The sequence below is a fragment of the Centroberyx gerrardi genome, chromosome 24 (genome assembly GCF_048128805.1).
Source record: "Centroberyx gerrardi isolate f3 chromosome 24, fCenGer3.hap1.cur.20231027, whole genome shotgun sequence".
NCBI classification, from domain to species: Eukaryota; Metazoa; Chordata; class Actinopteri; order Beryciformes; family Berycidae; genus Centroberyx; species Centroberyx gerrardi.
The window spans coordinates 22,729,719-22,749,718 of NC_136020.1; the positions used below are offsets into that span (position 1 = coordinate 22,729,719).

Below are 20,000 nucleotides of genomic sequence, written 5' to 3' on the forward strand. Positions count from 1 at the left end.
ATTGTCCATCACAAGCATAACAGAAAATTGTCATAAAAAAGACACACTACATAAAAACAAACACTTGAGGGTTAAAATAAAAGATTAGAGGTGAAAATTCACACTTCATCACTTCTGTTCTGTTCTGCTTTTCTCCTCCTTTACCTGCTTTTACTTTTCTGTTTCCTCAAGCACTTTGTTTTTTAATAACAGGGTATTGTAAATAAAATGATTAATAACAATAATAATAATGGTAATAATAATCAGCATTTAAAACAATTTACTTACGAATTATTACTTTGTGTAGTTGTTATAAATGTACTACTAGTAGTAGTAGTATCGATATTAGTATTGTTTCTAAATTTTTAAAATGCACATTAGCATTATTATTTTTATTATGGATTTTATGTATAATGCACTTTTCATTAACCATGCTTCAAGAAATATATAATCAAAATGTATGTACATACTTAACACTGTATATATTTTTTTTCCTTCTTTTGAAGCTCGTTACTTTTAATGAAAAATGCATGATAAATACAATGCATGTACTACTACCACTACTACTGTTATATTATTATTAGTAGTAGTAGTAGTAATAATTTTTATACATTTCTATAGCACTTTTAAAAACAGAGTTTACAAAGTGTTTTGACAGTCAAAATAAAAGCTATTAAATGAAGAGAAGACGAAGGTGGAGAAGAGCAACATTCACATCAACTAGGAAGATAAAAAACAAAATTAGTAGTAGTAGTACTAGTATTGATATTATTGTTGTTATTATTACCATCATATTGGCACTTGCAGTACCTGTTGTGGACAGCAGGAGGCAGAGTGTGATCACTGTTTATCCTCCTATCAGTTTCAATGAACACACACAGAACTTAGTCCCTGGTTACTAATGTAATGTTTTTTGTTTTGGGTTTTTTACACCATGAAAACTGAAATTGAAATGAATGGTTTCAATACAATTCAGTGCAAACTGAATTATACTGTGAGGGAAATTTAGTTTGCAGACAGGATTTACAATAAAAACACAACAAAAACACAATAAAACATAAATCACCACAACACGAACCCTACAGACAAACAGCAGTTGGAAGTGAATTTTTCTTCTGTGGTGGTTAATATCATAATATATGTTCCTGTCTGTCTGCAGTATGAATCCAAGAAGAGGATTTCAGCTGACGAGGCGATGAAGCATTCCTACTTCAAACACCTGGGGCTGCGAGTCCACACCCTGCCTGAGAGTGAGACGCTGCGCTTTGTTTACATCACATCACATGACATCATTATATCACATGACATCATTACATCACATCACATCACATCACATCACATCACATCACATCACATCACATCACATCGCATCGCATCGCATCGCATCACATTACATTACATAAATAAACTGGGAGTCTGACTTTCAGACTTTCTCTCTGACTCCTCCCTCCTCACTGCCTGTCTCTCTGACTCCTCCCCCTCCTCTCTGCCTGTCTCTCTGACTCCTCCCTCCTCTCTGCCTGTCTCTCTGACTCCTCCCCCTCCTCTCTGCCCGTCTCTCTGACTCCTCCCTTCTCTCTGCCTGTCTCTCTGACTCCTCCCCCTGCTCTCTGCCTGTCTCTCTGACTCCTCCCCCTCCTCGCTGCATGTCTCTCTGACTCCTCCCCCTGCTCTCTGCCTGTCTCTCTGACTCCTCCCCCTCCTCTCTGCCTGTCTCTCTGACTCCTCCCCCTCCTCGCTGCCTGTCTCTCTGACTCCTCCCCCTGCTCTCTGCCTGTCTCTCTGACCCCTTCCCCTCCTCGCTGCATGTCTCTCTGACTCCTCCCCCTCCTCGCTGCCTGTGTCTCTGACTCCTCCCCCTCCTCTCTGCCTGTCTCTCTGACTCCTCCCCCTCCTCTCTGCCTGTCTCTCTGACTCCTCCCCCTCCTCGCTGCCTGTGTCTCTGACTCCTCCCCCTCCTCTCTGCCTGTCTCTCTGACTCCTCCCCCTGCTCTCTGCCTGTCTCTCTGACTCCTCCCCCTGCTCTCTGCCTGTCTCTCTGACTCCTCCCCCTCCTCTCTGCCTGTCTCTCTGACTCCTCCCCCTCCTCTCTGCCTGTCTCTCTGACTCCTCCCCCTCCTCGCTGCCTGTGTCTCTGACTCCTCCCCCTCCTCTCTGCCTGTCTCTCTGACTCCTCCCCCTCCTCTCTGCCTGTCTCTCTGACTCCTCCCCCTCCTCGCTGCCTGTGTCTCTGACTCCTCCCCCTCCTCTCTGCCTGTCTCTCCCCCTCCTCTCTGCCTGTGTCTCTGACTCCTCCCCCTCCTCGCTGCCTGTCTCTCTGACTCCTCCCCCTCCTCGCTGCCTGTCTCTCTGACTCCTCCCCCTCCTCTCTGTGTGTTTCAGTTATTTCCATATTCACGTTAAAGGAAGTGCAGCTGCAGAGAGACCCGGGCTACAGGAACTCCTCGTACCCCGAGTCAGGTGGGTCACACACACATATTCACACGCCTGGGAATAAGTAACAGAAGAAGAAGTCGTGGTGTTTCCATTCTCTGAAACTCATGTTGAGGATAACAAACCAACACACACACATCTATCAGCGATAATTCTGATTCTTTTCTGATTAGTCAGTGCGGCCGCCACCTCAGACTTCAGATTATACAGATTATAAAATCAGTAGAAGAAGAAATACATTTTTCATCCATTCAAATAACATTCTATTACATTACATTCTTAAACTACATGATGATGCAACTCATAAATGATCTGTCCGCTCTTCAGACTGATGTCTCTGAATGAACCTGGTGATGATTTATTGATGATTTGTTGATGATAAACTGATTTCTTCTCCTTCCAGGCAACGGAAAGATCAACAGGAGGCAGAGCATGCTCTTCTAGACTGAGAGGAAGAGGATGATGGTCGACCTGCTCTTCTTCACCCCCCCCCCCCCCCCCCCCTCCCCCGTCTCGCATGAGCCCACCTCCCCTCGGACGGACCACCCTCCCACACACACACACACACACACACACACACACACACACTCCCCTCCTCTCTGAGTGAGCGACTCTGGGTTCGGGTTTTTGATTGTTGGAGACTGTGTTTATTTATTGAGAGGCGGGGGAGGGGGGGGGGGTTGTATTTTTGCTGCTAAACTACTACTGTCTGTATTTAACATGCCGTGTGTGTGTGTGTGTGTGTGTGTGTGTGTGTGCGTGCGTGTACATGATGTGAACTGGAGACGCCGTCGTCAAGGTTACTGTTGTTGTTTTTTTTCCCTCCGGCTTCGTTTCTCTTCTGATTCCACTGGTGTTGATGTCGACGCTGTGATGCAGTCGCTCGCCGTCGTGTTCCGAGACTCAACGCTTTCCTCTCTTTGATTTTTTTTTTATAAATATATAAATATATATCTATATATTCGGAGGTATCTTTTTTTTTTTTTTTTTTTTTTGGACTGAATTGGATCCCGGTTCCAGCTGGACGGCGTCGAACGAGGGAACAAAACCAAACGGTTCTTCTGGATTTCCTCCGCCGTCCGTCGCAGCGTTCCGAAACATTTCACACGGACGGACTCTACTGGACGCCCTCCTGCCCCCAGAGGTCACGACGGGGTCAAAGTGTGAGGGGGAGGGGGGGGTGAAGGAGCGGGGGGGGGGGGGGTGTAACGAAGCATGGAGTCCAGTCACACTGGGAGAACCTGAAAACACCTTCAGGTCCTTTTGGAGTTTTTTCGACCAGCGGCTTGTTTTGTTTTTTCGGCAACGGGACCACAACAAGGGGGAAAAGGGGGGTGGGGGGGGGGGCAGAAGGGACTATGTTTGGGGATTTGGGTGGGTGGGGGGGGGGGGTTTCTCCCCAGGACATTTCCACCCACCCTCAACCCCCCCATCCTCTCCTCTGGTTGCCAAGATGAAGAGAAAGCAAGAAAATGATGGAGGAAGAGAAGAAGAAACATCGAGTGGGGCGAGGTGGGGGGGGGGGTGGGGGGGACGCTCAACAGGACGTCCCGCAGGAAGCCATCAAGCCTTCCCTACTCTCTCCTTGGACACCCCCCCTCCCAAAACGCTCTTCTGCCTGGACTTCAGCGCTTTTGTTTTTTATGCAAGCTCCTCTCTCTCTCTCTCTCTCTCTCTCTCTCTCTCTCTCTCTCTCTCTCTCTCTCTCTCTCTCTCTCTCTCTCTCTCTCTGTGTTTGGACTCTCGCTGCAGTAACTCTTTGTTTTTTTTTTCGTGCATCTTGGAATAACTTGCACTCCTGTCTGTATTTTTAATCAGGGACCGGCGAGGTGGCGACCCGGGCGGAGTTTTTACCCGACAGTATTAAGACGTGTTCTCTATGTCTGTGACCTTTGACCTTTGACCTCTCCTTCGTGAAACACAGTGTCGGTGTGGCATGTTTTTTCGGGGCTCCGCCTTCTCTGAGGAGTTCAAGAAGACAAAATGGTTGTTTTTTTCTCTCCGGCAGTTTGTACACATGGAAAAGAAAAAAAAAGATTTCAAATTGAAATTTTAGATTTAACAGGCCGCTGTGTTGTCTGCAACTGACAGTGAAGCTACAGATGAAGCCGCTGTACAAGTTCCACTGTTACTGCATGTTTACTGAATTAAAGGAAAAATCCCCCTGAAACACTGTTAAATCAGCTGTTAGTGATGTACTTTTCATCTCTGGCTCCATTCAGTAGTTAGTTGTGTTTGTCTTCTTGGTGGATAACCGGCCAATCGTAGACGAGGTGACGTCACCTCCAGATGTTTCCAGCAGCTACAGTGGAGTTTGATATGAGAAAATGTTTCAGGATGTAAAACATCAGCGGTAAACGTCAGGTTTTGGTGTCAGTCCCTCAGAATCAAAGAGCGAGGGCTTCTTTCTAGAGCCGCCATTTTGCACCGAGAGACGTTCAACAATCATACAGGGAGAAATCCATCGTAGAAGAGGAGAGAGACCAGTTTCTCCACCACAGGAGCAGGAGAGAGACCAGAATGCACTGCAGGAGCAGGAGAGAGATCAGAATGCACTGCAGCAGAGAGACAGGTTGAGTTTTAAATAAGGGGAGACTCTCTTTTTCTCTCTTGCTCTTACTCTTCTATCTCTCTCTCCACCTACACTTGTCACCCACAGCTGAAAGCAACAAGTTCTTACCCCTTATCTGGGGGCTTGTTGAAAGGCATTCTGGGAAATATAGTAAATCAGTAGAAGTAGACAAGGCAGGAAAGTGGGTTCACCAATAAAGTAAATTACAACACTTCATCACTAAAAATGCTGATTTTTAACAGTGTCAGAGGATCTGAGGGGATTTTTCCTTTATCGCTGCTCTTCTGCTGCACACTCAAGAGGAAACATTTGGAAAAAATCTATTTTTGCATTGGAAGTTACAGCGAATCGTCTGGTAACTGATGGGTTGAGCAACAATAGGTTCTGTATAACATGCAACAAAGAATTGTCTGCAGTACTAATGCAGGATAAACACAATATTAATGTAATATAATAACTTCCCATTAATGTAATAAGCCATTAATGTAACAGCAGTTTGGAGCCAATAGTGTGATAATCCTACAAATGTAATATATTTCCCATCGTTTAAACGGATAATTAATGGACTAACTTTTTTCCAGTTAACATCATAAATCTGACATTATTGGGTTGTATTACATCAACAAGAAGGCTGACATTTTCAATTTTCAAAGATCTAATAACTGTACTGATAATCTAATAAATCAAAATTCAATATATAACTGTCAACCATTCACCCATTGGTTGGTGTGAAAACAGGATGAATTTGTATGGAAGAGTTTTGGTTCACGTAATAAAGCCCAATAATGTCATAATTAAGTTAACAGGAAAAACGGTAACCTTAATTACATTAAGTGGAAATGTATTATATTACAGATTAAGGATATTAAGGATATTATCTGCAAATTGCATGTACATTAATGGGAGGTTTTCACATCAACAGTAACAGCATGAAAGGGGATTTGTACAGCGGCTGCCTGTGTGTTATTATTGTAATACTGTACTTTTTCAAACGTATGAATGAGCTGAGTTTATCTGGACGTGTCGGAGCGTGTGTGTGTGTGTGTGTGTGTGTGTGTGTGTGTGTGTGTGTGCCTGGTGCATGGAAGGCCTGCTGTGTTGTGAACTCGACCTCTGAAACACTGAGCTGCCGGTTGGTTGGACAGTTGGTGTGTGACTCTTTTTACTGGAACTATTTATTTCTCATAACCATCGAAAGTAAATTTAGTCTGTTTCATAAAAAGCCTGTGCAGCTTGTCTTTCATTTGTTGGTGTGTGTGTAAAAACTAAAAATAAATATAGCAATCCTATAATAGATTTTAGAAGGACACTACAAAAATATCACAGCAGAACTACAAGTCCATATAGGAATATTCGAATGATATCATAGGAAATACTGTACCATTAAATACAATAAGGTCAATATAAGCTCACTATTGAGTGCCATAAACACAATATAAATCCCTATAGGAATCTTATAGGAATATTATAGTGATTTTTCATTAGCACAGGGTATTTTAGCCCCATTGTAGGTTAACTTATTTTTTTATCGCAGACAGGGGAAGGGGGTAATATTCAGATAAAGAAGTCAGACATTTTTACGAGAAAAAAAGAATCTTCGAAATTTGAAGAAAAACCAAAATTTACAGGAAAAAAAAAATCTGAAATTTGCGAGAATATACTCAGAATTTCTAAGATTAAAGTCAAAAATTTACCCAAAAAATATCTCAGAAATTTGTGAAACTCAATTTCTGAGATTAAAATCAGAAATTTACAGGAAAAAAAAAATATCTGAAATTTGCGAGAATATACTCAGAATTTCTAAGATTAAAGTCAAAAATTTACCCAAAAAATATCTCTGAAATTTGTGAAAAATCAATTTCTGAGATTAAAGTCAGAAATGTACAGGGAACAAAATGCAAAAATTTGCGAGAATATGCTAAAAATTTCTCAGATTAAAGTCAGAAACGTGCGAGAAAAACTGAAATTGAACAGAAACTGAATTTCTGAATCATACCCTACCAACATGAACTTCACTATCTAGATCAGTAAACTTAATGTCACGATTTTTCGTGCAAATTTTTGAGTTGTTTTCCTCGCAAATTTTCTGTCTTTAATCTCAGAAATTCTGAGTTTTAGCTCTGAATATCACCCCTCTCCCCCCGGCTGCAGTAAAAGAAAAAAAAATGGCCCTAATATGGTGTCATAGTGATGCTTAGGGGTTTACTCACACACACACACACACACACAGTGACACACATCTCCAGTACAGCGGTTTTATTCCAAAAACAGTGTGACATTTTCCTCAACTTACAACTGCAAAAACAAGCAAATCATGGAGAATACACTTTAATCAATCCCTCTATAAAAAAATAACCAAAAGCCATTTGTACAAAAAAAAGCTTTTGTGCAATATTGACCCGGAATTTTGTCTATTAATAAACAGATTTAAAGCTTAATACATTTACATAATTCTTGCATTTGAGAAGGCACAGCCGGTACAGAGCAGAAAGCACAGTGCATGAGATATAATATAAAACCACACGAGGACAAAGGCTGAAAAATACGTTCACAGCGTCAGTTACACTCTTCAAACACCACAAAATGACAAGACGCACACTTCTCTCTCTCTCTCTCACACACTCTCTCTCACTCACACACTCTCACACTCTCTCTCACACTCTCACTCTCACACTCACTCACACACTCACACTCTCTCACTCTCTCTCACACACTCTCACTCTCACACTCACTCTCTCACGCTCTCACACTCACACTCTCACACTCTCTCTCACACTCTCTCACTCTCTCACTCTCACTCTCTCTCACACTCTCACTCTCTCTCTCACACTCTCTCTCACACTCTCTCACACTCACTCTGTCTCACACTCATTCTCTCTCTCACACTCTCTCTCTCTCTCACACAATCTCTCTCTCACGCTCTCTCTCTCACTCTCTCTCTCTCACTCTCTCTCACTCTCTCTCTCTCTCTCTCTCTGGCTAGCAGACGCTCTGCTAGGAGTCAGTGAAGGTTTCATCTAATGAAGCCACAGCAGCTCAAACAGTGAAAGTCTGGAGAAATTTAAACGCGACATGGAGCCGAAACCCAGACCGCCCGCTGGTTTGCTAGCGGCTCGGTGGCTAGCATGATTTCCATAGACACTGGCTTGATACTTTTACTTTAATTAATCTGTTTACTTATCTTATATCAACTAAACAAAGCAATTGAGCATGCCAAAATTATTACACCTTTTCTTCTGGTGGGAGACGGTGTTCACCAGCCAAAGACGTGAACTATCACTAGCTAAGTTTTCATTGTGTAACGTTAGCCGGTAGGTTCACTAGCAAGCTAAGTGCTGCCGTGTTTTGTTAGCAACATGCTAGCTTTACATGGAAAGTTCCCCGCTACGTATTTGGAACACTTCAGTCTAGATAGTTGTGCCTTGTTCATATCAAAGGGATTCTGGGTAGTGTAGTGTGGTACATTTAATCATATCGATTGAAATCAGGCCAAAGAATAAATGTCACTTCAGTCCAGATTTCAGAGGGGCGGAGCTATGGGCGGAGTTATGGGCGGAGCCTGGCACTGCTGCTCACTTGTTTACTGTCGTAGGAACCAGGAAGTTGCTACAGTTAGCTAGCTAGAAAAACAAAACTTTACAGGTGAGGTTTAAACCCCCCACAAAATCTTCATCCATTTTTATCTCGCTCGTTTAATTTACCTATAGAGTTTGTTTATTAACTCAAATTTCCACGGCGAAGCAGCTAGCGTTGTAGCTAAGCTAACGATGGAAACTTGTTCTACCGGGGCAGAAAAACAAACCAGAGGTGCCGTTTCCAGGGGGATTGTGGGAGAATCCCGTTTCAAACTCTGAGAAAATCCGAGCTGACTTTGGCTCGGCGAGCGTCTCGTCATCCTGTGAGAGTTTCTCCAGACGTCTGCTGTTTGAGCCGGAGAGGCTGCAGGTCAGCTGGGGCCGGAGAAGGTACAAAAATAATTGATATAACATTCATGACATTGCAGCCAGTCTGTCTCACTGAGGTTTACACCATGTGGGATGAGATGAGCAACAAACAGTAAATACTGAGGTCAGACCGATATCTCAGTTTGCCGATATATGAGGCCGATATTGAACTTTTATTAAATATCAGATGTCCAGTCAGAGTCTCCACCTCTGATCTGATGGTTCCTCCTGAACACAGATACAGAAACACAGGCTGGAAAATGTTTTCTGTAAATTAATTCTTCATTTAAAGGCAGTAATGTGTCCCAGAGTTTCTCTACCACTGAACAGGTGTGTGTGTGTTGAACCAGGTAAGGCCCATCGAGATTAAAAGTCTGTTTTTCAAGGGACAGACAGGATATACAAATATAACAATACAGTTTAAAACAAGAGAAGCGGTGAAACACAATCAGAAGGCACAGGTGACTCCTTGTTAAAAGCTTTGGCAATTACTGATCGATTGATCTTCCCCTCCAGTCTGGTTTCAGTGGAGAGTTTTAGGACCGTCTTACACCAGGCGCAAAGCGGCACAAAGCGCAGTGCAGGTGTCATTGCTAGTTTCCGACCGACGCAGTTGTCACTTTCACGCCCAGCGCCCACGTTGTTTAAATAGCAAATGTACTTGTGCCCATCTGTGCGCCCATGGGCGTGTCGGTCTTAAAATGAGGTGTGGTCAGGCACATTGTTGGCGCATTGCTATCTTGAGGCAACGGAAAGCGATTGCGCAATTGACCAACAAAAACCTGGTCTGAAGTCTGGCGCAGTATTTTCCTGCTATTTAAAGGGCGCATTATTCAGATAGTAAGATGCCTCTCTCTCTCTCTCTCTCTCTCTCTCTCTCTCTCTCTCTCTCTCTCTCTCTCTCTCTCTCTCTCTCTCTCTCTCAAACACACACACACACAACGTTAGCATGCAAAATAGAAAAATAGGATCATCAACTATGAAAATTTGCACTTTACTTCGTTCCTGACATGTATTTTGTTGCTAGATTGCCGTATGCTGTCACCATTACGCAATGCCAAATGTGCAACGTGCATGTCCCGTTAACCATCATCACACGTTGCCAATTGCTAAATACGCAACCTACAACCAAGAAAAACAACACAGTAAATATGTAAAAAGCACAGCCCAGTAAAAAGTCATGAAAATAAACTGCAAAGGCATCTTACCTTCACCTGACACACACACACATCGCCATCGCGCACGAGCAGATCCGTTTCCTCAGCAGAAAACCGTTCGTTTCTCCAACTTGCCGAATCCGCCATTTAAATAGCAATGCGCCAAGATGCAAGCGCACCTGGCTCTTAAAGGGAATGGGAGATGACACTCCGATTGGTTGAGTTCATGTTACGCCCAAAACACACCTGTGATTAATTAAGGCACTTAGTACAACCCCTTTGCGCCTTGCGCCTTACTTTGCGCCCACATTGTGCGTCGTTTAACTAGCAGTTTGGATTTGGACACGCCCTAAATGCACTTGCGCCAGCGCTTTAGACCATGTGCCATGGATCGGTTAAATAGGGCCCTTAGTGTCCCATGATGCTCTAAATATTTCAGAGGCTTTTCCACCCTGATGAGAAGAAAACTCTGAGGGGAAACTCTGAATACTTGGAAATCTTTTGGCATGAAAATTGTCAAATTTAAAGATATTGAATATCGGCTGTCGGCAGCTTCGGTTTAAACGTATCGGTCGAAACTTTAGTAAAGACAGAAAGAAAGGGACAGCACACGCTCTTCGCAGAGAGCAAAGCCTCCGAATGAAGCTCCGCTTCTTCCTTCGCTTCGCGTTAATAAACGCAAAGGAACGAGTTTCAGATGATTGTTGATATCGGAGCCAGAAGCCGGCCGGCTCGTCCGGTTCATCAGAGTTATAAGGCTGATAGGTTTAGTCCCGATCCGTCCCGATCCGGTCCCGGTCAGGTCCGGTCCGGTCCCGCAGCTCGGGTGGGATCAGGACTTGTGGGGGCTGGAGGACAGCAGCAGGGGGGGGCAGGAGGCGTCCAGGCCGGGCAGAGGCAGCGGGATCGGTCCGTTCAGCAGGGAGGGAAACTGCAGAGAGAGAGAGAGAGTGCAGTTAGAGAACACCCAGCAAGCTAAAACCTGTTCCACATGCAGCTTCACCCACAAATCTTCTGGATATTTTCTCTGTGTGAACGCAGCCGGAGTCGATATTCCGGAAAAGTTGATTTTCCCCTTAAGACCAAATGAAATCTTCCTTTGCGACACTAGTGTGAACGGCAGCCGGATCGAGCGGCAAAAGGTTACGGCGGTGTGATGTGATACGCTTTCACACAGAGCGAACCGACCAATCACAAGAGACTCTGGGCGGCGTGTTTCATTCTGTGTCTCGCTCTCAGCTGTATTTGTTTGGAGCGGAGAGCTGAAAGATTGAAAACCAGCGAAGTGAGCAAATTTTTTGTTTTAAAAAATATCTGTAAGTTGGATGAAGTCTGAGCGGAGGAGCAGATTAAAGGTCCCATATGATGTAAAGCAGGACTCCCCTCTCCTCTGTGATGATAAAGGAGTTGGATGTGTATCTAAACATGGTGAAAGTATCAAAACTAAATCCACACAATCCATATTAGAAAAGCGAGCCTCTAAACGAGCCGTTTGGACTTCCGTAACTTTGTGGCCTCACAAAGGTTCGCTCATTATCATTTCTGTAAGAAATAATAGACTAACAAAGTGTTTTTTTCAAAGCGGTCGAGCGGTCGTCATCGTTTATTACCGGAGAGTTTTCCCTACCTGTAGCCGCCGGGCCGCGGCGTCTCACGTTTCGCTCTCGAAATGGTTAGCCGATCGGAACAGAGGGTCGTTAATATTAATGAGCCTTAAAGACACGGCGACAGAAACGGCCTGTTCTTGGTAAGGCTCAGAGAGATGCTGGAAAATGAACGTGGAGAAATGGATTGAGAGTGTTTTTGGTTCATGACACCACACACACAGCTTTGAATGGACAGAAAGACACAAAATAAAACTCTGGACAGTGGAGGATATGGAGCTTTAAAAACTTTGGGTACCCCTATCCCTATTTAAGGTCCTTGAACTTAAAACCTTTGGGAAACCGTTTCCCTATTTTACCGTCATGTCATGAGTGAACACTTTCTACACAGAAACTTTGCAGACAGCTGACAGTGTGAACAGGGGAAACTGAATTTTGTGTGAAAGGAGCTTCAGACGCTGAATAATGTCGAACCCGTGTGAATACAGCAAAACCAAAACCAAACAGCTGCTGCCTGCATCGTTTTGTCAGATCCGGACCTGAATATCTTTCTGGTATCGGCTCAGTGAAGAGAGGGAAATGAATCAGTTCACACCGGCTGGTCTGAGGAAGAGGAAACTGGGTTTTCACCACTGAACCAAAGTTGTGAAGTTGCAGGTTTTATACAGTGGTTGTTTTTATGTACGTCTACTGGTGCAGCATGAAGTCACCACTAAAGATCCTGTACAGTGTTTTCAGTAAGAAAGAAGAATGTGAAAATTGTATCCATTTTTTGGTATTTATTGTTAAATAGGTTATGATATGGAGAATTTACAAGATAAAAAAAAGGTCATTTTTGTTTCATTGTGACTTTAAACTGATTGAACGTATATGATAATAGAGAAAAATGTAGAAATTAATGCTTTTCAGAAAGTACAGTTTGTGTTTATTGTGTTATTTAAAAAATGATTTGTGTTTTTTTTGAAGGTTGTTTGCCTTGATGATGATCACTGACTGGAGGTCAGTTTACCCAACTTTGTATTTACAGCTTCATCGCTGCTAATCTCAGATCAACAGAGTTAACTGGGAGCAGAGATGCTTTGAAGTTAATATTAATGATTTGTGCAGAAAGAAGGAAAACGATTTTCTGTTTTCTCCAGCGGCCCGGTCCCGACCGAGGAGAGAGAGTGTGTGTGTGTGTGTGTCTGGAGAGGCACTTCCTGTTGTGAGAGAGAGAGAGAGCTGGCAGTAGTGGGCGGGGCTCCTGACCCCCCCTCCCCTCCCTCCTTCCCCTCGCCAACAGGAAGTTGCCCCCTCTCCTCGTCCGCACCGCAACGGAAACATCTGTAGCTTATTTTGAAACGCAGGGGCACGGTGAATCACACACACACACACACACACACACACACACACACACACACACTCTCATGCTGAAGCCACGCACTGGAAAACAGCCTAAGTGTTAGCTGTGCGGTGTGAAGTGGCTGATGGAGGAGGGATCTGCTGTAAACAGGCTTGTCTTGTTTGTCTGTTTGTCCGTATTTCTTCAAACGTCAGAAGTTGTGAAACCATATGAACTTCTTTCGGACCGTAGTGTATGTAATTATCAGTCAGCTGTTCTCCAGCCTGTCAGGGATGGCAAAGGTGTATCTCGCCTTTTCTCTCTCGATTTTCAGAACAGAGCAGCAGCTGATTTCTCTCCTACAGCTTCCAGACAGCAGAACTGTGTGTCATGAGTTCCCAAAATCTCCAGATCATCACCATGATTCACTGAAAGACGATAAATGACGGTAGGCCTGGCATAATGTTAGAGCAGCGACTGGTCTTCCAGGTTGGTTTTATAGAAACACAAATGATGTTCAAATGAATCCTCATATTGATATTAATTGACTGTGTGCAGCTATAGGAGAACGGCAGTTTGCGCTTGTCGAAATCCGTGTTTTTGTGTTTGCAGATTATCCAGTCAGGCAAAAAAACAGAGAGTGAAGGATCTGTATACGAATTTCATACGTTTTTGTGTCGCATGTTCTGAGCGGTTGTTTCCTCCTTTAGTTGGTTGGTGAGAACGAGGCCATTTGAACTCTGCTGGCACCAAATCACCTGAAAAAGCGTCTAACGAGAGAACTGCTGCAGCTGTGGGGCCGCTTAGTTTAGTTGTACAGGGATAAAACATACTGTAGATAAAATTGTGTTTCTACAAACATATTAGCCTCAAAAGAAATCACACAAATGACTAAACAGCAGTGTGTGTGTGTGTTTTCTTGTATTAGATACTTATGAGGACCAAGTGTCCTCACAAGGAGAGAAAGATGAGGAAAATCCAGCAAAGTGAGGACATTTTGGCCGGTTCTCTCTTCAAGGGGTTAATGTAGGGTTACGAGTTGGGTTTAGGGCTCAGATTAAAAGTAGGATTAGGTTTGGGTTAAGGTTAAGGTTAATTTAGGGTTAGGACAGGTTAAGGGTTAAGTTTAGAGTTAAGATTAGGTTAAAGTAAGGGTTAAGATTAGGGTTACAACTTGGGTTTAGTGGCATGTAGTGGAGACAGTTGAGGCTCAGGTTCGGGAATGAATGTCGTCAATGAAGGTCCTCACAAGTACAGTAAGAGGAACGTGTGTGTGTGTGTGTGTGTGTGTGTGTGTGTGTGTGTGTGTTACCTGGAAGAGGGGGGCGTGGCCCTGCAGGCGGGCGGGGCTCAGCGGTCCCACAGGACTCAGACTGGACCAGAAGTGGATGCTGGAGAGCAGCGGACTGGGAGCGAGCAGCAGACCAGACGGAGTCTACAGGACCAAACCCAGAATACACCGTCAGGATAAACAGAGAGAGAGGGAGAGGGAGAGAGAGAGAGAGAGAGAGAGAGAGGTGTGATGTTTACACTGAAAATAAGAGCGTGGCGCGGAGCGGGACGGAGCGGTCTGAGGTCGTGTCGTCATCGCTCCCAGCAGGCGGCGTGTTGTTTCCAGCCGCCGCTCTGCCAGACAGACTGACTTGGCAAACTGTATGTAGGTCAGGAAGCTCGACACGGAGGTTTCAGTTACAAACAACTTCTATTTTCTTCTGTCTTGTCCGTCTGCTGGCTCTTGTTCTCCAGCCTAAAGGAGAACAATGTGTTGTTCTGCCCTGTTACATGATGAGAACAGACACTAAAATCATCCATGAGCCGTTTACTCTACACTGTTGAGTGATAGTAGCTCCATGCTAACACTTTATATACACTATGTTGATAGTAGCTCCATGCTAACACTTTAGCGTACACTATGTTGAGTGATAGTAGCTCATGCTAACACTTTAGCATACACTATGTTGATAGTAGCTCCATGCTAACACTTTAGCATACACTATGTTGAGTGATGCTATCACTATGTTGAGTGATAGCATCAACATAGTGTATGCTAAAGTGTTAGCATGGATTTGAGACGACGTCTGTAGTCGTCCAGCTGCTGCCTGCATTGTTTGGTGAAATCAGGACCTAAATATCTTTCTGATATCAATTCAAAACAGTTTCCAAAGCTGTTTTAATATGATTTTTTACCGTGCCATAATATCATTTTTGTTGACGTTGAACTTGGCTACCTTGTGCATGTTGCCGTCTGTCAAACGCTTGCTGGGTAACAGGCTAAACAAAGCCTTCAACAAGTGTTCGACCCTCTTCTTCATTCTGTGGTGCTGCAGCCTCTGACGGACAGACGGACCTGTAACCTGCTCAGTCTGGATCAGAGCGTCTGGCTGCTGTGTTGTTGCCACTCGCCAGAGAATCAGGAGCTTTAGGAACATATGGCTTCACTTACCATCCTCCCCTCCCTCCTCCTCCTCCTCCTCCTCCTCCTCCTCCTCCTCTCTTTCCGCTCACCTCTTTCCATCTCCTCCCTGTCTACAGCTCTTACTTTTTCCCTCCGCAAACCCTCCTCCTCCTCAGTCTTCCTCCTCCTCCTCCTCTTCCTGACTCTCCTCTTTACTCTATTACTACTCCATTTATAGTGAGGGTACTGTGTGTGTGTGTGTGTGTGTGTGTGTGTGTGGTGTAGTTTTGTGTAAACCAGCACGTTTTTATTAGTCATAATGTTTGTCTGTGTGTGTTGGCATGAGTGTGTGTGTGTGTGTGTATGTGAGAGAGTGTGTGTCACCCGTGTGTGTTTGTGTCTTCATGCTTGTGGCTATGTGTGTCTTTTTGTCTGTGTGTGTTTTGTGTTTGAGTGTGTGTGAGTGTGTGCTTGCAATGGTGTGTGTGTGTGTGTGCGTGTGGCTGTGTGTTTTTGTGCATGTGTTGGTTTCTATACATGTGTGTATGTTTCGCTTTTTGTGTGTGTGTGTGTGTGTGTGTGTACCTGTGCGGTGAGGAAGGCGGGGGTCAGTGATCCAGACGGCAGCGCCGGGCTGTTGAGGGCGATGGAGCCGATGTCACTTCCTGTCAGGAGGAGCGAGGGGGCGGAGATTTCCAGGCATTTGGGCTTCCTGGTTTTTGGAGGCGCGCTATTGGCTAATCCCCTCCTGTCCGGCGCGGACGAGCTCTGCGACCGCTCCCGCTCCCTCTGACCGGACGACAGGTTGAGAGGCTGAGCACTCTGCTCCGATTCGTCAGTCTCGGGGACCGGGCTCCGCCCCCTCCACAGCGTGTGGGCGGGGCTTTGCGGCGGCGAGGAGGAGCAGGAGGAGGAGCGGACCCGCCGGGGGGACGGACCGGACGAACATGAGGCCTCGCTGGAGGGCGGGGGCGGGGTGGAGGGGCGGGGCGAGCGCCCGCGGTTGGCCACGAAGCGGATGACGGAGGAGCCGTCGTCGTGGCGATCGAGTCCGGGCTCCGTCTTGACCGGCCGGTGCGGGTCCAGGGAGCGCTGCAGCGAGCTGACGGTGAAGGAGGAGTACAGGCCGGAGCGGAGGTACCGGTTCCTCCCCCCGCCCCCGCCCTCCTCCTCGGCCTCGGACAGCCCCGCCCCCCCGGCCTCCTCGCCGCCGCCCGACTCCACCGCCGCCGGGTCCATCTGCAGGATCTCAGGGAACGACACAAACTTGTAGACGAACTTCTGGCCAATCACCTTCTTGATGATGTTCTGCACAGGAAAGAAGTGTTTTCTACTGCTTCATACTGTTGTCATGGATACTTTTCACTCTTTCTACTTAAAGGTACAGTGCAGTGAGAATTGCATCTCTCAATTTCATGGTATAATTTAACAAAGGAGCTGTTCATGTAAAGTTACACAAATTATTATAACTGTCAGCAGTGTGGAAATTTGACTAACTAAATATGACTTTGACTAACTGTAAATTATGTCACCAACACCCAGGCTTTTATAAATTCTCTGATTGGTCGACAGTATGCATAGTTAATCAGTTGTCCCATAGTCTGTATCTCTGACTTTTCAATGCAATATGGTTTTAATAGGATAAAAACTTGGTAAGAGCATCATGAGTTTGATTTCTAGAATCAGTTTCAACTTCAATAAATTCAATCATTCCATACAAATTCAGAAAACAGAATTTAAATTCAGTCGTCCGCTGGAACAAATCTCATCACTTTCAATCTAAGTCATTTACACAAACACAAGATCTCAAGTCAAGACTTTAGAAACCTTTTCAAGTCATCAAAGTACAAGTCAGAGTCAAGTCCCAAGTCACCAGAACCCAAGTCAAGTCGAGTCTCAAGTCTTCTCTTAATGTCTCAAGCAATTAAAAGTGTGACTCATGTTACTCGAGTCCAAGTCCAAGTCATGTGACTCGAGTCCAAGCCATGTGACTCGAGTCCAAGTCCAAGTCATGTGACTGGAGTCCAAGTCCAAGTCATGTGACTCGAGTCCAAGTCATGTGACTCGAGTCTGAGTCATGTGACTCGAGTCCAAGTCCAAGTCATATGACTCGAGTCCAAGCCATGTGACTCGAGTCCAAGTCCAAGCCATGTGACTCGAGTCCAAGTCCAAGTCATGTGACTCGAGTCCAAGTCCAAGTCATGTGACTCGAGTCCAAGCCATGTGACTCGAGTCCAAGTCATGTGACTCGAGTCCGAGCCATGTGACTCGAGTCCAAGTCCAAGTCATGTGACTCGAGTCCAAGTCATGTGACTCAAATCCCCACCTCTGGTTTCAGGTCATGAAACTTTCTCAAACTATCAAAGAGTCCCTGTGTTTTGAAGAGTCCCTTTTGTTTTGTGTCTGTGTGTGTGTGTGTGTGTGTGTGTGTGCATGTGTGTGTGTGTGTGTGTGTGTGGCGGACCTTGTCGTAGTAGTAGCGCAGCGCCCGGCTCAGCTTGTCGTAGTTCATGTTGGTCTTGTTCTTGCGGAGCCCCCACAGTTTGGCCACCTCCTCCGACTTCAGCAGCTTGAACTCGCCGTCGTTGGACGTCCAGCAGATCAGGTGCTTGTGGCTCTGGTCCAGCAGCAGCTGCAGCAGGAACTGCCACAGTGTGATGGAGCTCTCCATGACGGGACGACAGCGGGGGCACAGGGGGTCTGCAGGGTCCAGAAGACAGGTTTAGGACTTTTTAGACCGATATAGAGGCATTAGTATATTTACTGTAAAGACACCAGTCCATCAGTGTGTCAGCCTCTATCAGCCTCTACTCTGCATCCTCCATAGTTTCTCCACCTGGTGGATCTGGAGGGAAATCTGCTGGATCGCTTTACGGCACAAAACAGGAAGAGGTTCTGTTCTTCCAGAGCAAACGGAGCTAAAGCTGAAAGAGTTTCTGGCAGCAGATGGTGGAAGGAGGGAAAGGAAGATGGAGAAATCACTTCCAACATGTTGATCCTCTTCAGGGAGGGGGAGGGGGAGGGGGAGGGGGAGGGGGGGCAGAAAGCAACGGGGCTGATGGGAAATGTAGTGTGGAGTGTCAATGTGGAGAAACACTAGAACTAACAATACTACTGGAGTGAGACAGAGGAGAACAATCAGCTCCAACATGGACTCACTGGTTTACAGTCATTAGACCAAGATATCACTATTCATTTGACAATGATATATTGATGTTTAAAACTTTAAGCAGCTTTAAAAAACAAAATAAAGAATCAAAGCAGGCAAAACTAGCCTATTTCTGGTCGAACGCACCTAATGGAAGTTCTGAACTATAAAAGGAAAAAGGAAATATGGAGATGAATTGTTAAAGGCCATGAATTGATTGTGGATTCTGGATTCATCTAAGAATCACCTCTAATAACTGGCTTCAAGACATTTGAATGTCTTTTCAAGGCCTTACATTTCGATGATTTAAGACCTTTTCAGACTTTTCAAGTAGCCTGCTGACGTAAACCTCTGGTGAGACAGAGAAAGAAGGAAGGAAGGAAAGAGGGAAGGAAGGTGGGTGGAGAAGAGGAGGAACTGTCAACGTCAACATAACCGCGCACCGTAATCCTTCCTGTGATGCGAACTCCACTCAAAACCACAAGTACGGCAGCGTTGACCCACCAAAGAGTTTATAAACTGCTGATTTTCAATTTTCTTTCTTTCTCCTATCGACTCAGAGACTTTGGTTGCCTTCCAGAAACACAAAAGCAAAAAGCAGTAAATAAACATTAGAGTGAAACCAGCTTCAACACTTCCAGGCTTCATTTCATCACTTCACCCCCCTGAACTGCATGTTTTTTATATACATGATGGCTATAGATATATATTTATATGTCTTTTTTTCCCCTAACTCTTTTTATTGGTGTTTGTTGGTACAAAGCAGACACCATCTGCATGCATTGCCTCCAATACAAAAACAAATAAATACATATACAATAATATATGTATTACGAATATCTCCAAGTACTCAGAAATATATAAATAAACAAATAAGATCATTTAAAAAAAACAAAAAACTTTAAAAATGTATTGCATTCAGTACATACCAGGCCAATTCTATAATAGGTTCAGTACAGTGTTATTAAAATAGTTTATAAAATGTTTCCATGTTGCATAACACCTGCCTGCATTCCCCCTCAATGAGAACTTCAATTTCTAACTGGAGATGTAGTGGAGGGTAAATTCACCTAAACTCACTGTAAACTAAACTGTTTTATTTGATGGTTATATTTCTATCTCACTCAGTGAAGTAGTGGAGGGTAAACCTGCCTAAATTCACCTTTTCTATTTGTGGAACAGACTTTATCACCTTTTCTTACTCCGTCATGAACGTTAGATTCATGGCGTACATCGTAGAAAGTAGTATGAAGCTGATGTAGGTTTTGAGGACAGGGTTTTCCAAGGGGAAGGAAAGCAAGGGGAAAGTGCTTTTTGGTGAAAATACCACTGATTTTTGTTTATATTCATGTCCGTTTGGCTTCTGATGATCTGCAACAGGAAATTATAGGTTACTCATCTCTACGTCTCTGATTCCACTTCTCAAAATCTGACCTACCGCTGTATT

General features: G+C 44.6%; 2 protein-coding genes across 2 annotated transcripts in view; one reads left to right on the plus strand and one right to left on the minus strand.

Annotated features, from left to right (window-relative positions):
- cdk17 (cyclin dependent kinase 17) overlaps positions 1–3,018 on the plus strand; it is a 50,168-nt gene extending 47,150 nt beyond the window's left edge. Inside the window, exons 15-17 of the mRNA XM_071898469.2 lie at positions 1,139–1,229; positions 2,362–2,439; positions 2,816–3,018. Of these exons, the coding sequence (XP_071754570.1) occupies positions 1,139–1,229; positions 2,362–2,439; positions 2,816–2,856 (210 nt within the window). The 3' untranslated portion in view covers positions 2,857–3,018. The remainder of the gene's footprint in view (positions 1–1,138; positions 1,230–2,361; positions 2,440–2,815) is intronic.
- A 6,908-nt stretch (positions 3,019–9,926) lies between these two features.
- The window catches only part of elk3 (ETS transcription factor ELK3), a 13,404-nt gene continuing 3,330 nt past the window's right edge, over positions 9,927–20,000 (minus strand). Inside the window, exons 2-5 of the mRNA XM_071898465.2 lie at positions 17,870–18,105; positions 15,991–16,713; positions 14,323–14,445; positions 9,927–11,016 (exon numbers count right to left, since the gene is read on the minus strand). Coding sequence (XP_071754566.2) covers positions 10,918–11,016; positions 14,323–14,445; positions 15,991–16,713; positions 17,870–18,076 — 1,152 coding nt within the window. The 5' untranslated portion in view covers positions 18,077–18,105 and the 3' untranslated portion in view covers positions 9,927–10,917. The remainder of the gene's footprint in view (positions 11,017–14,322; positions 14,446–15,990; positions 16,714–17,869; positions 18,106–20,000) is intronic.